This window comes from Vespula vulgaris, chromosome 3, assembly GCF_905475345.1.
Source record: "Vespula vulgaris chromosome 3, iyVesVulg1.1, whole genome shotgun sequence".
NCBI lineage: Eukaryota > Metazoa > Arthropoda > Insecta > Hymenoptera > Vespidae > Vespula > Vespula vulgaris.
Window position 1 is genome coordinate 5,461,051 of NC_066588.1, and position 19,794 is coordinate 5,480,844.

General features: G+C 35.4%; 3 protein-coding genes across 7 annotated transcripts; 2 read left to right on the forward strand and 1 right to left on the reverse strand.

Moving 5' to 3' along the window:
* Positions 1–1,732: 1,732 nt before the first annotated feature.
* Positions 1,733–7,877, forward strand: LOC127062332 (actin-5C). Of its 2 annotated transcripts, none has more exons than XM_050990334.1 (2): positions 1,733–1,890; positions 6,150–7,877. In XM_050990334.1, the coding sequence occupies exon 2, from the start codon at positions 6,169–6,171 to the stop codon at positions 7,297–7,299; it is 1,131 nt and encodes a 376-aa protein (XP_050846291.1). In that variant the 5' UTR covers positions 1,733–1,890; positions 6,150–6,168; the 3' UTR covers positions 7,300–7,877. The 2 variants fall into 2 exon arrangements, with proteins under 2 accessions (XP_050846291.1, XP_050846292.1); XM_050990335.1 differs by lacking the exon at positions 1,733–1,890 and adding an exon at positions 4,647–4,844.
* Positions 7,878–8,030: 153 nt separating this feature from the next.
* Positions 8,031–13,462, forward strand: LOC127062326 (transmembrane protein 104 homolog). 2 transcript variants are annotated; one of them, XM_050990325.1, is made up of 7 exons: positions 8,031–9,762; positions 9,856–10,040; positions 10,237–10,358; positions 10,426–10,510; positions 10,596–10,970; positions 11,058–11,235; positions 11,304–13,462. In XM_050990325.1, exons 2-7 carry the CDS (start codon positions 10,002–10,004, stop codon positions 12,011–12,013), a joined length of 1,509 nt encoding a protein of 502 aa, XP_050846282.1. In that variant the 5' UTR covers positions 8,031–9,762; positions 9,856–10,001; the 3' UTR covers positions 12,014–13,462. The 2 variants fall into 2 exon arrangements, with proteins under 2 accessions (XP_050846282.1, XP_050846281.1); XM_050990324.1 differs by having other exon boundaries at positions 8,031–9,639; positions 9,740–10,040.
* On the reverse strand, positions 13,008–19,748 carry LOC127062319 (TBC1 domain family member 16). 3 transcript variants are annotated; one of them, XM_050990305.1, is made up of 7 exons: positions 19,551–19,731; positions 16,795–17,690; positions 16,501–16,710; positions 16,093–16,432; positions 15,594–16,019; positions 15,220–15,513; positions 13,008–15,129 (listed from the first exon to the last, which is right to left on the reverse strand). In XM_050990305.1, the coding sequence occupies exons 2-7, from the start codon at positions 17,330–17,332 to the stop codon at positions 14,745–14,747; spliced, it is 2,193 nt and encodes a 730-aa protein (XP_050846262.1). In that variant the 5' UTR covers positions 17,333–17,690; positions 19,551–19,731; the 3' UTR covers positions 13,008–14,744. The 3 variants fall into 3 exon arrangements, with proteins under 3 accessions (XP_050846262.1, XP_050846260.1, XP_050846261.1); XM_050990303.1 differs by having other exon boundaries at positions 16,501–17,690; positions 19,551–19,748; XM_050990304.1 differs by lacking the exon at positions 19,551–19,731 and adding an exon at positions 19,075–19,429 and having other exon boundaries at positions 16,501–17,690.
* Positions 19,749–19,794: the final 46 nt, after the last annotated feature.

The window sequence follows — 19,794 nt, forward strand, 5'->3', positions numbered from 1 at the left end:
AGAATACTTTACTAAGAATTTTCATTTTTGCAGATCACTCGCGAATATAGCGTTTTACTATTATTTCAATACACGTACATACATAATATATTTTCGAAAGTTAAATTTTTCGTATTTTTACTTTACCAAATAAAAAGTCTCGTTTTAAAGGACGTAAAAAATATTTTAACATTTATTACAAATAAAAAAGAATATATTTTAATACGCCGTAACAATATATTACATTTTATCCGTCTTACTTATATTTTTCAATTTAATTTCGTTTAAAAACATAATCGACAACTTTGAGTAGATAAATTTGAATACATAATTTGTAATATTTTTTAATATAATTATCATCAAATATATTCAATCATCTATATACTACGTTATTAGTTGGATTAATAACTAATAAATATATAGTAATATATTTTTTTGATTAATTATCAATATAGATTATAAATATGCTATGATACGATGAATCGTTATATAGAAATTCCTATTACGCGATATTCTCTGAAATGTTTTATTATTAATGATTTCACCAATAGAATAATGCCAAAGAATAAATAAAAGATAAAAAATGAAAAACAAAATATAACGCAATTCTCACGTACGTATGATTATTAAAAACGAAAGATTTAATTGAAGAAAACAATGGCATATATATCATATCGATTGAAAAACTTGTTTTCTATTTTGTAAAATGTTTGTAGTAACCTTGTCCGACTAGAAATCATTGTAATCGTTCGTCGTGTCGATAAGGTTAGACTTGAACGTTAACGACTCGCTTCGGCATCATAACTTGCTTAAATTGTTTTTTCTCTTGCACACACGAGCCAATAATATATTTAAATCGCGAAATGCGATTAAAATACGTCAGCCACATTAGAGACCAATAATCTATATACACACATATGTGACTTGTGCATTATGGAATGAGTAAATTCTTCGTTCGACTTCTCTGTCATGAAGCAATTGCTAATCGTGTGAAAAATGTTTAAGTCAAAGGAAAGCGCAGTCTCACGAAAACTCATGACTATTTCTCATGACTCACCCTATACCTACCATCGGGAGAGTACTCTCTTTTCGTACGTTCGTACTTACACATATATGCGTGCTGATGTCGTGTATAAGCGTACGTGTGTATATGTGTATGCAAGCGTATGTGTGTATACGATCGTGTGTCGCATGCAACTCCGTTACGAGTGTATACGTTACGCACGATATGCAAGCGCACACGTTCTCCTCTCTACGCACACATTCTACAAACGGTTAGTCAGACAGGCGGGGAACCCTTACGTACTAGTGTGTACGCATCCAGAAGGCATTATACTCCCCGTATCGTACAGTTTGAAGCGGCATTTGGAGAATCTAGCCGGCAGCCGGTCGAACGACCAATCAGCGAGCCGCTTTCGTTTTATGCCCATATATGGCAAGAGCTGTGAATCCGCAAGGTGGGGGAAGAGCCGGCTGGACGAGTCCATTCCAATCGCATAGAGGGGGGTCCGTCTTAGATGAGTACAATTCCATGTAAAAATGATAATAGGAGTCGCCACGGGTCATATGCGATTAAAGATTAATCGATAGAAAATTTGTCTAATTATATGTATATATAAATAATTGAATCGAGCTGAAACATAAAAATAAAAGGCCAACGTGCCTTGGTCGATCACAGTCTGAAGTATATCGCTTTAGTCTCGTGGTATACCGACCACACCTATGGGCGAGTCCACAGAACGCGGTAGGAGCCACGATCTCGCTCACAGTCCTCGCAACTCGCGACCCCTCGAGTCTCATTCGTACTTCGTGCCTGATAGTAGTATCCTTGTGGTGGCCCTACGCCGATCAACGGACGTGTTCTCTCTCGACCAGTTCGACGCTTCTTTGTGTCTTTAACTCTTTTGAAAGGTGAGTCAAATCTTAATAATGATATCAAACGTTAACGCGTTTTCTTATTAAACAGGGGAACGTAAGATTTGTAAGATCTGTCAAAAATAAATATACGATAGCTAACATGAAATTCTTTGAGACGTTAGACGATGAAGCCGGTCGAGAAAACGGGACCGGCCGGCCATGTTGGCAGGGCGTTGCTCTCCTATCCGTACAACTTGGAATTTTCTCGAAACAGTTAATGCCTCTCTTACATTTTTACGTTATTCGTTTCGATTGGTTTGTGATATTTTTTTCTTTTTTTCCCTCTCTCTCTCTCTCTCTCTCTCTTTCTCTCTCTCTCTCTCTCTCTCTCTCTCTCTATCTCTCTCTCTCTCGCTCGCTTTATACGTCCTATATTTTCTCGCGATTATTCTTCTCGCGAATAAGAAGGAAACTGGTGGCCTGGCCCGTTGAAGCCGATCCGACAGGTTGTCGGCGTCAAGTGGTCGTTCCCCTGACACACACGTTCAGCACGTAGTCTCTCTTTCCTCGCAGGTGGTCGCGACGAAACGGTGGTTTATTAATAGCACTCGACGCCGTTGTATATATGTATATGTACTTGCACGCTCTCGTGCACGCTTGTGCGAGAAGAACGGCCACTAACCTATCTACGATTATATGCCACTAATCTATCCTTTCAATAGCAAGGAAACACGACCTGATATTTCCTTCATCTCTTTTTCTTTTTTTTTTCTTTCCATCTAGAATTTTAACCTATCGCAACGGCTTTTATTTTTTTCTTCTTTTTTCTTTTCTTTCTTTCGAATTTCTATAATACGAAACGAGCCAATAATATTCAATGATAGTCTGGAAATTCTTTTGAATGTGTTTAGATTTTTTTTTTCTTGATTGAAAGAAGAATTTTTATCAAAAATAACGATAATTAAACATGGAACAAAAGAAGAAATTCGTTTGGAATAATTGCCGTTCCAGGGGCGTGCTCCCGGCACTCTCACATTTTTCTCTCCCTCTCTTTCTCTTTCTTTCTTTCTTTCTTTCTTTCTTTCTCTTTCTCTCTCTTTCTCTCTCTCTCTGTCTCTGTCTGTCTCTCTCTCTCTCTCTCTCTCTCTCTCTCTCTCTCTGTCTCTCTCTCTCTCTCTCTCTCTCTCGTATCTCAAATTCTCTGCAGATCTCTCTTTCACATTTGTCGATTGGCAATACTGAAACCGATTGGAGTCTCTAGTAAATTTAAGCGTCACGTTCGAAAAATGAATACTTTCGCAATCTCCCAACAATTGTTTCTTATTTCTCAATGATTTCTAAACGTATACGAGATTTAATTATTAAAAATGAAAAAGTCGAAGTGCTTGGTGATCTTCACGATTATAACAAAGCGATATTGTATTTTAAATCGTGGAGGGGACTTTGTGTGAAATAAAATCGACGTAGTCACAAAATGTTTTAATCACCAGGCACGTAGACGAATTAAACAAATTTTTACCTAACCTCTTAAACAATTTTGGTTAGATTTAAATTTAAATTGAAAAATAACTTTGTGTACCACTGTTATTTCCATTGTCTATCACCCTATAATTTCACTTTAGAAATGTTAAAATCAACGCTTCTGTATTCTGAAAGAACACGAAACCTTGCGTTTTGTTAACGTAACATTCAGCTGCGAACGAATTTCAGTAACCAGTTTTAAAATCTAATATCTCTGTATAATTAAAAAATCGTTTACCAATTTCTAATTACATCGAGTCGATATTTCCTATTCTTTTCTTTTCTTTTTTTTTATGCTGAACTATATCGAATAACTACTATTGAAATTAAAAAAAATAAAAAAGTATTCCAAAATCAAACCTTCTATTAATTAATCATAATCTTATATATACATATAAAACAAGATTATAATAATCACTATAATGCTTTTAAAAATTTCTCGCATACATTACAATCGTAATATTAGAAAGCACGTGGCTTCGTTTCCAATGTCCTTCGTAGTAACACTTAAGAAAGAAATTCCAAGAGATATAGCAAGTATGTAATCGTCGTCGAAGTATCGTGTATAAAGAGCGATGAGTAATTGCGTTATAACGAATCAGATATCTTCGAAAATAAAAATCAGAAAAGAAAAAAGATAATAAACGATGATAATCCGTTGGGAAATCGAGTCGAGAAATTTCTTTCAGAAAATCTTCGTTCTTACGTTTTATATATACAAATATATACATACATATACCGTTTATTTTTCAATTTAGTCACATAATTGCAAGAGTATTGGGCAAACAAGATTTGCCCCGTTACCGGAAGCAGAATTCTTGTTCCATGGAAAAAGAAAATATTCTCATTGACATTGGACAAGATGACGCTCTTCCAAACGACAACGAAGTTTCTTGCGAACGGTCGTCGTAGGGAAGAAAGAAAAAGATGGTATGGTAAGGGGGAGGGGAGTAGCGAGGATTATGATAGAGAAGATGAGAGAAGAGGAGAGAGAGAGAGAAAGAGAGAGCGAGAGAGAGGTGAAGAGGGGGGGGGGGGGGGGGGGAAGGGGGGAGAAGCACGTTGGCAGGAGTTCGCGAGATGTTCGGTTCGGGCAATTCGAGCGCGATGCACAGCTTGTGGAGGGTTGCGAGAGAGACGAAGGAGTGGGGAGGGAAAGCGAGAGAGAGAGAGAGAGAGTGAGTGAGTGGGGATAGACCCCACCGTGGCGGAGCAATTCCATATATGGTAAAGAGAGCCAGGATTGGCGGAGGGTGTCCTGCCCTTATTGGTCGACGGGCAGAGTGGTGGAGAGGGTCGCGAAGAGGACGACGCTCTTCGTATAATACACTGCGCGCTCTTCTGTCAACCTACACTCTGTGTTTGGTGCTAGATCGGTCCACAGTGTCGGCGGTTGTTATTACGGACATACGACGACCGAGCTCTTCCTAACTTGTACATATTACAAGTATATCTCTATATCGTTCTCTATTTTCACGCGAAGCGAAGTAAGTTCTTTGATATAAACGAAGAAAATTTATATATATAAAAGAAAAGAAATCGTTCGATAGAATAGCAAGTGGTGATTTTTATATAATATTATATTATTATTATATATATATATATATCTAAAGTGTGATAGAGAAATTGGGAAGAAGGATTATAGCTCTTTACAACCGTTGAGGATTCCTTTTTTCTGCAGTGCAACGAAATAATTTCGAAGTGTCGAGAAACTGCTATCATGTTAGTTTGTATCTCTTTGAAAGATTTCGAATTATTTGTCAAAATCTAAAAGAGTGGGTGTGTTCGAATTTGACATATTCGCGCGTGAGTCATATTATTAAAGGTGTTTTGTTGGAGCGCGTTCTTCCCTACTTTAACGAAGTTTCTCACTCTCTCTCTCTCTCTCTCTCTCTCACTATCCTCGTTCTTTCTCTTTCTCTCGTCGATTATATTATTACCGTTCGCCGCTCGATGGCGCTTAGGGAACATGAATCTTCGATTTCCTATATAGACGCCGATCGCAATTCCGATCTTTATTTCTTGTAAAAGATCGACTATATAGAATCATGATTTTACGGCTTTGTTCTTGAATTATAAAGAATCGAGAGTTATTAGAGCTAAGAATTTATCGAAGATAACGAAAAAACAATTTTTTACAGACGATCGGAAATTCTTTATCGGTTGGCGACCGTTTAGCCGGGGAAGGGCGGGGCAGGGTGCGGTCATTCCATCGTGACGTGTACTTGCTGACTCGTCCATATCGTTTTTGAAATTCTTTTCCTTGTTTAATATTATTCTTGCTATATTTTAAATGTTAACAAATTGTTTTTCATCTAGGATATAAATTGGCTTTTTCTATTTCGTATTTTGTAAAAATCTCGTTCGTATTTAATACTACAGATATTTCGTATGATAATATTGAGATAATAAGTATAGTAATTTTTTATTTCATTGATCGCATCGATATATCTTATCTTTATTTCCTTTCATCGTTTTTCTGATAGTTTCATGATTTTAATGGTAGATGAGAACTTCCCTTTCGTACCCCTCGTTTAATACGATACGTATTCTTCGTCGCCATCTTGCAAAGTTTCCTCTCAGGTAACACGACGTTTTATGATAGGTTGAGAAATATTTTGTGCGATTCAATTAGTAGATATAGAATGTAATCGAATAACTTGTTATTCTTTTTATGTAATTTTCTATATTTTATAGAAAAGTTGCAAATGAGATATATATATATAAATTGTAAGTTACTTGTAATAATCGTTGATACATAGAAAAACTAACGCAGATTTTATCGTTTCCAGAAAAAACAAATAAACAAACATGTGTGACGAGGAAGTTGCCGCACTCGTTGTTGATAATGGATCTGGTATGTGTAAAGCTGGTTTTGCTGGAGATGATGCACCCCGTGCTGTCTTCCCATCCATTGTCGGCAGACCACGCCACCAGGGTGTCATGGTAGGCATGGGACAGAAAGATTCGTACGTCGGAGATGAGGCTCAATCGAAGAGAGGTATCTTAACATTGAAATACCCGATTGAACACGGAATCGTCACCAACTGGGATGATATGGAAAAGATTTGGCACCACACTTTCTACAACGAACTTCGAGTTGCACCTGAGGAGCACCCTGTTCTCCTGACGGAAGCTCCGTTAAATCCTAAGGCAAATCGCGAAAAGATGACGCAGATCATGTTTGAGACGTTCAATACACCAGCTATGTACGTCGCTATTCAGGCCGTACTGTCTCTATACGCTTCCGGTCGTACTACCGGTATTGTCTTGGATTCCGGCGATGGTGTATCTCACACCGTACCGATCTACGAAGGATATGCTTTACCACATGCTATCCTTCGTCTTGACTTGGCCGGTCGTGATCTTACCGACTACCTCATGAAGATCCTCACCGAGAGAGGATACTCTTTCACCACCACGGCCGAGCGTGAAATCGTACGAGACATCAAGGAGAAACTCTGCTACGTCGCTTTGGACTTTGAGCAAGAAATGGCAACTGCTGCTTCGTCATCGAGCTTGGAAAAGAGCTATGAACTTCCTGACGGTCAGGTGATTACCATTGGTAACGAAAGATTCCGTTGTCCCGAGGCTCTCTTCCAACCGTCGTTCTTGGGTATGGAAGCTTGCGGCATCCATGAGACCACTTACAATTCGATCATGAAGTGCGACGTCGATATTCGTAAGGACCTCTATGCGAACACCGTCCTGTCCGGTGGTACCACCATGTACCCAGGTATTGCTGATAGAATGCAGAAGGAGATCACTGCCTTGGCTCCCTCTACCATGAAGATCAAGATTATCGCACCACCTGAAAGGAAATATTCCGTATGGATTGGTGGATCTATTCTCGCATCGCTATCCACCTTCCAGCAAATGTGGATCTCTAAACAAGAGTACGACGAGTCTGGACCATCCATCGTTCACAGGAAGTGCTTCTAAACGCATTTGATATTCCTTTTCCCATACTATCATTCCCCGAAGTCCCGATATGCGCGGGATCGTAGTGCGGTGAACGGCCCTTCGCGCCCCCGAGCTAATATCTCGAGGTTCACTACACTACCGGCAGCGTGGTGGGTGGCCTCGCGCGATGCAATGGAAGTAAGTTATGACCTTTGCTTGCGTTATTAAAAGGAGAAGAAAGACGTTCGTTTCGATGACGATCGGTTAGTCCGCTCGTTATCCTAAGATGCGAGAGAATCTTTTTCGAGTTCTTCTTCTAATTTTTTTCTCATTTTCCAACTCTCTCTCTCTCTCTCTGTCTCTCGATCACGTCTGACGGGCTCTCTCATCTGTCGTCGTCGAAAGGAACGGCCCTTTTAATAATACGCGGTCACAGTATTATAATTTATTTCTATTGTCTTGTGCAAGACCACGCACGACACAGACGAACACACGTTACGATTACATACGTACTATACGCATACTACAATCACAAACACATACACACACTCTTCACATACATCTTAAAGACTACTTTAGACTTATGGTATTATAAAATAAAACTCTTAAAAACACGATCAACTTGGACTCTTGTGTCTTTTAAGATCAGTTATTATCCAGATCCTTTCAATCGAAACGCATCCCTACGAAAGAAAGAAAAAAAAGAGAACCCTCATCGCCACACCTTGCACTACGACGATGCATAGAGAGAAACTTGTGCGTGCGAAATTTATCACCATGCTTCGGTTTCATGATAATCAATTAATCTCATCGAATCACGCGAATCCTTTTTATACATAATTGTAGCTTTTGTACCGTTCGACGTCGTTGATTGTAACGTAAGATTTGTGGTGAGAAAAGAAAGAAAATCGAGAAATAGGAAAAAGATGATAGAAAAACAAAAAAAAAGGAGAGATGAGAAGAAGAAGAGATAATACTTAACATATAAATTACTCTAAGAATTTAATTAGGTTTATATTTTCAGTCGAATAAAAATTATTTTCAATCAACTTGCACCGTGTTAATCTTCTTCCGCGACGATGCGTTCGTGTCTTGTATAATATAGAGAGAGAAAAGAAATTACTTGAAATAACTACTCTTCGTTATCATGTTTATAATTATTAATTATTAATTAGCGCAGGTATAGTAAGCTTTACGTGTGTTCTCTCTCTTTCAGTAATTTGTTACGCATTGTTACAGTTAAACGTCGATTATCCGGCACGATTAGGTCTGTGTTATCATCACAATAATAATAACAAATAATAATAACAACAACAACAACAACAACCTATGTAACGTCACAAGAAACATCTTAGACATATTTAATGCATGAATACTAATAATAAACGTATGCATTTATATCAACGTTTCATCATTTCTAAACTTTATCGCGAATCCGATCATGTTTTTCATTCGAATCGAGATAATCGACTGTTTCTGTACTTTGAATATAATTTCAGGTTAAAATTTCACTTATTCATTTTTTTTTTTTTTTTTTTTCGAATAATTACAATGTATTCATTTTAAATAATACTGTAATGTAACGCGTTTATTAATTTCTTTTTTATTTTTACTTTCTTTTACATTCTTCATCGGAATGTGTGATAGAACATTTTCAAGTTATTTAATATTTTAATTTCTTTTTTCTTTATTGAACACTGACCTACATTAACGTCGTTCGATTGCGCGCGCGCGCGTCTGTATTTGTTACATTTGTACGGGCGTACTGATTACTCTTATAAAGCCATTTAATCATCCTTCGCTTATTAATAGTCATTACAAGAGACCATGGATCTAAATAATTGTAATAATTCTCTTGATTATATCAAAAAGAGCGGATAAGTATTTACAAATCCCAATAATAGCGACTTTTCAGGTATATATATATACATATATATATATATATACATACACACATATATACGTCTAATGCTTATTTACCTGATATTGATATTTTCTTTAATCATTAATACATCGTTTATAACCTAACAAAAGTTCCGAAAGAACGATATTTCCTTCCTATTTTGATTAAACGTGATTAATGATTTGAAAGGGTCAATCAACACTTGTGCGTTCTTTCAACCCGATCAATAAGAGATTATCATAGAAATAGATCATCGTCTATCCTTTTAATAGGCGTGAATCTGATTCGGCGTATCATATCCGATAGATGGCGTATCGCTGGAAATTGTTGGTAAGCTAGAAAGATATAAAATCTACGTATAGATGGCAGCACTGGATGAACGATAAAAAGCACACATTATTTGGCAGGTATCTCGTCCGAAAAATCGATATGAATCTAATAAGGAGACAAAGAAAAAGAAAAATAAACGATTTATGGTATTTGTTCTGTTATAACAAGTCAAAATGTCATTAGATCTTCGAATCGTTAGAAATTTATTTTTCATTAAAAATTGAATAATCTTTTGTTTTCATAAAGGTTAACAAAGGTTTGAAGGGAAGGTAATGAAGATAATAAAAAATTTGATGCAACTTTGAAAAAAAAGAGGTTATCGTTTAATACTTTGATATTTTCATTGATTCGACATGTCTAAGTCATGATCGGTTTTGGTGAAGTCGCTCTTGTATACCATCATCGTTGGAAAAATACAAAACGATAGTTTAACGTCAATGACACGTATGTGGTTGTAATAAAAAAATCTACTACACGTTCCTCCATATTGCACGCAAGTTCGGTCAAGATGCCAGAACAAAATTCGAGCGACCAATATTCAACGTTGGTAAGCGAATGATTTAGCTTTGACGTTAAGATTTGACGTTACATTTTACATAACCTTTGTTCGTAAACAATAGATTAAAATGTTATCGATTAAATAATAACACGCCGTTACTTTTAGCACCGTACTATATATAAATCTTTATATGATTCATCTTTTCTTCTCAAAATCTAATTAAATTTTTTTTCTCTTTTCCTAGGTTGGTCTGATATATATCTTTAATCTTATCGTGGGAACAGGAGCTTTGACTCTTCCAGCTGTTTTCAGCAAAGCAGGATGGGCTCTTGGTTTCAGTGTAATTTTGATATTAGCTTTTATAAGGTGAATGAGTAAGACATTATTTTATTGAATATAATTCGAAAGGATAATCATTTCTTTGTTATCACAGCTTTATGACGGTTACCTTTGTTATCGAAGTAATGGCATCTGCCAATGCAATAGTTACATGGAGGCAAATTCAACATCGAAAACGTGTTAGTTTTCCTTATAATTTTTCTTTCATTCGGATCGTTTTCTTTGAATGTATTGGGAATTTATATTCTGTCTCATTTTTTTTAGGCAATGCAAACATTGGGTGAATCTTGCCCTTCCAATTCTGATTCAGAAGATACACCATTAGTTACTGCTTATACAGCCAGTCCAGATCGATTGGATACAACTTATCGGTATTACATAATTCATGATAAGATAGAGATGGGACAAATAGCATCAATTTTTTTCAATAAGTTCGGCACCACCTTATTTTATTTGTGTCTTGCTATTTATTTATATGGCGATTTAAGTATTTATGGTGCAGCTGTAGCTAAGTCAATAGCAGATGTTGCTTGTACTTATCAACCAAAGAACTTAACGTGTAACGATACTATACCAGATAATGAAGTTTGTTGGGAAGGTTCTGCTTTGGATCGATTGGATGCATATAGGATGTTTCTTGTATGTTGTCATTTTATAAAGTCATATTAACAAGTTGATATTACTTACCCGTTGTAAATTAACGGAATTCGTTGTTATTATTTACAGACTACTTTTATCTTTATGCTAGGACCTTTCGTATTTTTCAATGTACAAAAGACCAAGTATCTTCAGTTATTAACTTCGGCAATGAGATGGCTCGCATTTACTATCATGATCGTTTATGCAGTAAGAAAACTTGCTATCGACGGCCCAAAAGGCAATCCACCGGTTGCAAATATATTAGGTAAGCATTATTACAAGAGCAAACGAATTGTGCAAAAATGATATTAATCGATGATGTAATAATTTCAGGAATTCCTAGTCTCTTCGGTGCTTGCGTATATTCGTTTATGTGTCATCACTCTTTGCCTGCGTTGGTTGCTCCGATTGCAAATAAATCTACGCTTAATCGGTCTCTTGCATTGGATTACGTATTAATAGCATCTTTTTATCTTTTACTTGCGCTGACCGGGGCGTTCGCTTTCGAGCATCTCGATGATCTTTATACTTTGGATTTCGGGCCACGCGGATCAGGAGATTGTTCTAAAAGCACAAACATCTTTATGCTTATCATCGAATATTTTTTGGCACTTTTTCCAGTATTCACTCTGAGTACAAGCTTCCCCATAATAGCTATTACGCTCAGAAATAATTTACAGTCTTTGTTTTTATACGATGATACGTCTTATAATTTTTGTCTTCGAAAATTGATCTTCCCTATTTTAGCGATACTGCCGCCTTATTTAATCGCTATGAGCACCAAAGATCTCTCTAAATTAGTTGGCATTACAGGATCGTATGCTGGCACTTGCATTCAATATTTAATTCCTACTTTCTTGGTTTATTATGCTAGAAAAAAGACAAATAAAATCATTGGCCTTGGTGTCACTAACAAATTTGCCAGTCCCTTTTCAAGCAATTTCTGGCTTATCTTTGTAACAGTATGGGCAATCGCGTCTATGTTTTTAGTATCAGTTAATTTCATACAAATTTATTTTCAAGCAGCATGGCTAAATCAGTAGCACCTAAATTCTCCATATAGATTGTGCATATAGATCTCTAAGATCAAGATGTATGATAAATTATTAAGATTTTCGAGTATACTGTTCGTGTACGTGAAAAAAGTGAAAACATGTTGTTTCTGTATCATGATATTTCATGGCGTAGGTTCCTGATACAGGAACTGTACTAAAAATTAATGATACATAACTATTAATTTAAGGAAAATATCAGTATATGATGGTGTTGTTAGAGAGGATGGATTATTGTACTAAATCAAAGCAAATAAGAGTTAATTTTGATTAGTTTCAAACTAGTTAAGAAAAAGTTCTGCTTTTCTTAATGCGAGTGAATGAATAGTTTATGGCACAGAGCGGGTTCGCATGTGTTGCAAAAAAATGACAATACTTTGGCACAAGTCAAGATTGACATTGTACAAGCCAAATTGATAAGTGTAAAAATTGAAATTTTTTTCTACAATATATCAATTAACTTTAATCGCTGTAATGTAGCATGTATTTAAATGTTGATGTCTATTCTATGTAAAGAAGTCTTTCAAATAAGTGATAATTAAATGACAAAGATTTATAGTACGGGCGGTATCAAAATATGGATAAAATTTAAAGAGAAAGTAATTATTAAATTTGTTTAACATTCAGAGATTCTATTATAACTCATTGTAGTCTTTATTTATGTCTCTTTCAATATATACATTTCACTTTTGCAAATTTGTATCAGATGTTTCACTGATTATAACAGTGTTAAAGGCCAAGAGTGAGCAAGTAAATGGAGTTAATCGTTAATGTATTATAATTTAGTTATACAATGGTATATTATTATATATAAGTCTTAAGATAATAGTACAGAAATATTTTTATATAAGTGTAAAACTGCCAAAAAAAGTACAGATAGTATGTTTGAAATACTTTGTACCTGTACAAATGTAGCGTACAATAAACAAAAAATGCATATATATTTTCGAAAAAGCAATGCAAACGAAAATAAATATATAATTGATTGTACAAGTTTATTTAGATTTATTTATATGCATATATACATATATCACTATCTTATATATTTATATTATTTTATAGTTCGTATTATAATAGACTCGAGTGTGACAGACTTTTAACACAGATAGAATTCTCTTTAAAATTCCAACAACACAAGGTAGCACAGTTAAAGCACGTAACCGTTCAATTCAGAAATCTTATAAATTGGTTTTAATTGCATTGAAAACATATAGAATAACCAAAGTGCAAGATTTCTGCGAACGGCCGAACATTCGCGCACATTTATCACAATGTAACATTTTACAAAAACGCACAATATTTTACAATCACACAGGACAGAAAAAAGATATATATACGTCATATTGAGATAATATAAAATATTACGAATAAATATGTATAGATAATTCACAGCCTGTGAGGCATGAACAGATTTCTTATATAACACGAGAACGCAGATATTGAATTAAAAAAAAAAAAAAAAAAAGGAATATAAAACACACTAAATATATAACTTATATAAATAGCATAATACTTGTAAACGATGGCAAGTGGGTAAAAATTACCTAAATATATATAAAATATTTATATCATGACACGATAAAAGAATTTTAAAATGGATACGTTATATATAAGAGATATTTTTTTTTTTGTTAATCTACAAAGATGCCTTTGATTTCTCTCGTTGATTTTGTTCTGTACACTCGAAAGTTTCTCGTTCGTGTCCTTTAAAAATCGATTAATCGACGTATTAATCTCGTCGTAAAATGAACTTTATATCACCTAACAGTTTGTTCTAATTAATTCTGAACTTTAAGACTAGGATGATTGTATTTTCCTCATCCTTTTCGATCATCAGTCTTCGATTGTACTAAAGGTATGTGTGTGTGCAGAATTTCTAAATATTTCGTGAATTTTCTCTAATCGCGATAACTATTTATCATTGCACGCAAAGATAGATATTTACATATATCGTAGATATTCTTTTATATCGACGAACAATATCATTTACGGTGTCTAATTGTATCATTCGCGGCAATATATATATGTATTATCTGTTGTATAAACAGAATGTGTTTCGTAACATGTAGGATCCATTTCATCACTAGACAGAAGACAGTAAATAATGAATATAAACATATGTTTCATTCGTATAGATAAAACAATTACCGTAGCAAAACTTTCCAACCATCGTGTGTCCGCTGTTCTTTACTATTGTTATCTTTATTCTTCAAATGACCACCTTGGAAACAAAATGAAATGAACCATATGTTTAAACAAACTTTTTTCATTGTTTAGCATTTCCTGTCTATCAATGAAGTGGATTCTCCACAAGTTACGAAACATTCTGTACATAGATTCAAAATATGAACGCTGTCTAAAAAGCTGTATATCATTTTCTATATCACTACCAAATTTGTTCATTTTTATTTGAAACGTTGGCTGCTCTTATCAAAAATCGTATTTTTGTTACAGATATGTGTATTTTTCAGGTTTGACTAAATTGATATTCGATATAACTCATTGGATACATATTATCTGGACCATCATCTTATACCGAAATTGAATATGAATTAATGCGAATGATATTGAAAATATTTAGAGGCAGACTTAATTTTGTACCTACAAACCGGAGACGTGTTCGGTTCTTTCTTTTTTTTTTGTTTTTACTTTCATTAAATCCAGTTATGAGTAAATTTGCATGTAACGTTATATGTAATCGTTAATATAATAAATTAGGTCGTTAGTCGTAATTATCCAAATAAGGGCATGGTGCATCTTCGTGACCTATACATTCAATTACCGGATCATGACTGCTATCCCACATTCCTGGACCACATTGGCGACAAAGTCCAGCAAGTGTACAAGGTAAGCGAACAAGCTGACGAAAATTATGAAGAAGACCACGTGCTTTTCTTAATATCAAATTTCCATCCATATACATGGCAAGTGAACTAAAATGCAATAGCATTTCGTCGGTTCTAAGATCTTGCGCTATTACGTCGTCGGCGTAAACGCACATTATGGCTAAACAAAGGAACAAATGAAAGTGATCCGTTAAATAGTTGACCCAACAAGCTTCCCACATGATGAGAGCAACTTCGGTTGGAAATTCACGTTTTAAACACCTGTTGTCGAAGAGAAAAAAAGTGTCACTTTACAGATAATCGTTCTGCTGAGTCATCACTTCTATCTCTTTTGTTTTTAATTGTACTTACAAGAGGATCCATCGATGACAAAATAATAATTCTAAGGCATCTGTATGTTTTTGTAGATGAATATAGAAATCTGGCACCATAATCCTAATTAATTCTCTGAGATAGCACAAATTTCTATCCATATCTACATCGGTAGGCGTACATACTGCTACCGATCTTTGCATCAATCCAGCAAAACACCAGAAGGCATCGATTTCTGAATTGAGTTCTGCCAATAATGGAGCCAATAAATCAGACATACCTTGAGTGTATCCCAATCGGGGATTATAAACCGCGTAATTTAATAAGATATTTCTGGAAATAAGATATTGCTCGTTTAAAAATATCTTTTTATTATTGATAATAATAATTACGACGATCAGTGATGTTCTTACTTCATAACTTCGATATTTGGATTATCCTCTCCAGCGTAATATGGATTTCCTCTATCTGTTCGTACGACATCCTTTTCCACTATACAAACTACATTTCGCCAAAAACGTTCTCCCTGCTCGGGATTCATGTTCAGTCTACGTTTTTGAATTTCCTCGTATTCTTGTCTCCTAAGAGCATCAATTTGTTCTCTGTCTTCATAAGCACTTTGATAAGAATAACAATGTAAAAGGAAAGGCCAAACAATTTTTCTTAAAGCTGGTTCCAACCCTCCAAAAAAGATTCCTTTACGGAGAGCCAAATCATCTTCCACCTGTCCCTTTTCATTTAATAAGTCTTTCCATGCTAAAGACGTAATCATTGGAACTTGTCCTTCTTCAGGATGCAGTTCATCGCGGCTCACCTCAGGTCGGCAAACCATAAAATGCCTACATTATAAATGTAATCAGATGACAATGATTAAAAGAATATATATAATCATATAGTAATATTACAACATACCTATAAGGTAGAGTTTCCTCTGTATCAGCATCCAATCTAGGATAAAGTAATTGATGCCATTGGTGTAAAGTAGCAGCTAGACGATCCAATCCACCATGATGAAAGTGTAAAATCTTGTATTGACTCTCTCTGCTAGCGACTACCAATTGTCCACACGTACAAGCTGGATTTGCAAAGAATAACCTCAAGGATCGCATTTCACTAAGATCCACGGAAAATCTTCTACATCTGTGAGCTCTTCTCAATGTAACAGGAGAGGCAGTTGCACTTTCAGGAAAAGTAAGATTATGTTGTAGTGCCAAAAGTTCGGGCGATCTCATCCACGATGGTATTTCTTCAGCTGAAAAAAGAAGATATGAAAATAGGTAATAAAAAATAGTTCAATAATTGCTCGATCTAATTACTTACCATCTGCGTGCGTAGATATAGAGAGACTACAAGTAGAACTCAGTGACATACTACGACTCTTGATGCTCACATTGTCGTAACATAAATGTATTCGATCGTCTTCTACATTTTTATAATCATTGTCAACAATATTCTTACATTTTTCTGCTTCTTCCATTGATTCTGAACGAAAACGATTGACCCCTTGATCCCTCTCCTTTCTAATGATTCCTGAAGCATCACAGATATTTTCTTTTTCCTCCCCATTGACTAAGTTTCTATATCGATTACTTTTTTCGTTTCTCTGAAGCTCACCAATATCCTTAGAAGAGTCTTCTTCCTCGCAAATACGTATTCCAGTAGAAAATCCTCCAGAACAAACGCGTTCGCAATCGCCACACCTAATAGGTTCTTTAGCTTCCAGACAAACGTCGACTCTCTCCTCCAAAGATTCCTTCTCGCAGCTGCTCTCATAACGTTTCTCTCCCAATTCTGAAATCTTTGTATGACATGGCTCGCTAGTTTCGGTATCACGAGACGTCACAATGCTTTCCAGCTTTCTTACATTTAGACTCTCCAAAGTAGTTGGATGTTTACGTAAGGTGCTATTAGGTATCCAACTAAGATGCAAAGTTGGCACGTCAGAATTCTTATTAAACTTACAGGTTATGGTCATGTATCCAGGATGATGCACCACGTCAGAATTCTGACGCGTCAAAGTTGGGGGATGCACGCAGACATTGTTCTTACAAAACAATGCCTCGCCATCCTGATAGATCGTACGACGTTCATCCTGGCTGCCGTCGCCGAGGATGTAACTGCTCGCTTTCCTGAGAATACTCGGAAGCGGCATCTTCGTCGGCTAACGAATCTCCCCCGTTTCGGCGCATGGACTCCTTTCGCTCTTTTTTAGATGTCTCACCTTTCCTTTATTTTCTTCTCTTCCCTTGTCTAACTCGTCTTATTTTTCTTTCACGAATCTATCACAAATAACTTGTTTGAGATGTGCACGAATATGGCACAAAAAAACGATCTTCTCATCCACTATACGGAAGAGACACATTTCAATTTTTTTTCCTTGCACCCTTAATTATTATTTTCTTCGCGAAAGTTCTTCCCAAGATTCGTTCGAAGAAAAGTCCGTAGAATTGTCGTAAGATCGGTTTTAATCGACGACGAATCCTTTCTCTAATGGAAAATCTCGTTAACTTCTGAAAAATATGAAGACAAAAAATAAGAAAGACGTTTAAAATAAGACTTCGAAGCGTCTCGATGCAATAAACCAAACTAAACACAAAGGTGGCGAGTTTCAGTTCAGTTCGCGCCATGCGCGGTGAGAACTAGGAAGAACCGCGAGGTATCCGTGATTTCTAAATAGGACACTTTTCCGGCACGATAAAAAGCTTGACATACGTTGACCTCGATTCATTATGCAACATTCTAACTTCCGTCTCTTAAATCAATTGCTACGCTTATCAAATATTAAATACCTGAAACATCATACTTCAACATCAAATATTCATCTTTAATTTATTTCAAATTTTAAAGAGAGATGATGTAATATTTCGAGTAATCGAAATTCGAATGGTGCATCTTTTTCTCGTACGACGATTGTACATTGATCGATTAATTCAGTCAATTGCGATTATCGAACGGATATCGTCTCGTTTAAACATTTGCTTTCATAGGATTTATGAATTTTCTACACTGCGTAGTTTAATAGAGAAAAAAAGAGTGTATTTTCGATCGAATTTACGTCATCAGCGTAAAAATTAAAAAAAAATATTTCGGCTAATAATTAAATCATATTGATATATTTTATAATTATTAGTCGTATTGTATGATCGAGAAATTTAACTTTTATTTATTTGGTCAGTATTTTTATTAATTAACGATACGTATTTTATCAAATAGAAATAATCAGTATATATATGAATATCTTATTTAGTATAAATAAATAAATGTCAGGGTTGCGTCACATATATTACGTATTGATATTTTATTATATATATATTCCTCGTTTACTTAAAATATTGACCCAGTAAATAGCGATCACGGAACTTTAAATGAATTGCAGTAAAATGGACTTATTGTGTGTCAGAAAAGAAAACATTTTTTCTTTGCTATTAGATAAATAGAAATGTCTGTTATGCGTATAAATTATAAATAATATCAATCGTTTCTATGCGTCTACTAGAGATATCTTCGACGTTGTTCGTTAAGAGAAAAGTTTAGAGATGCATGATATTTCAGATACATGGAGGGCAGTAAAATATCTACGAGGTGTTCGTGAAGTTAGTATTAATTTTACTTTTCGTCAGATCGTTTATTTTTCTTAAAAATTTTTCTTTGTTTGACTTCAATCAATATGTACAAAATTATATATAAAATCTAATAGAATATAGTGCAACGAACATAATCATTTTTCCTTAATAACAAACGAAGAAGTGATGAAAAAAAGAGATAAAAATTCAGATGTATAATCACGTTTTCGTAAATCGTTTCTTTAACGATATTTTAATGAAAAAAATACTTGCGAAATCGTTTACTGGTGGAACCGCATTCACATTATAAGTAATTATCAGATATATATACCTGGTCCTTTTGATAAAGTAGTTTAGAAAAAGCGAAGGTATGCGAAGGTTCACTTGGATCTTATGAAATTGAAACACGTTCCTCATCGAGGAACGTTCAATCGCAAGCGACGAATTATGTATATCCAGATCAAAGGTCGATAATAATTACAAAGAACGCATTCAATAATACACAGAATATTCTTGTATAGAAAAGTCACGGGTTACGTTACGTAGAAGACACCATGTATATATCAACGACGTAAATTCGCTCGTAAAAACACCGACGCTAACGTCATATATATACAGAGAATGATTTTGTTCGGTACACAGAGAGAGAGAGAGAGAGAGAGAGAGAGAGAGAGAGAGAGAGAGAGAGAGAGAGAGAGAGAGAGAGAGAGAGAGAGAGAGAGAGAGAGAGAGAGAGAGGGAGAGAGAGAGAGGAAACGATCACTGTCGATTGTCGATAAGTTACAAACATAGCACAGTCATACGTACTCCGTTACTTGTTCATGAAATTTAGGCAGCGTCGCGACGCCTTAGCTGCTCTTCCAAGAACAAGCAGAGAAGCATCGACTTGATCTCGTAAAGACGCCGTTGCAACGGAATGTAAAACGTGTTTTGCCACATGCAAAGCGTCGCGCTGCTTCTCTCTTATCCAGGATCAATATTTCCATCTGATCGCGAAACCTGCGTGTTTTGCCCTACTACCCAAGCTACCGACATACCGTTCTCGTTGCAC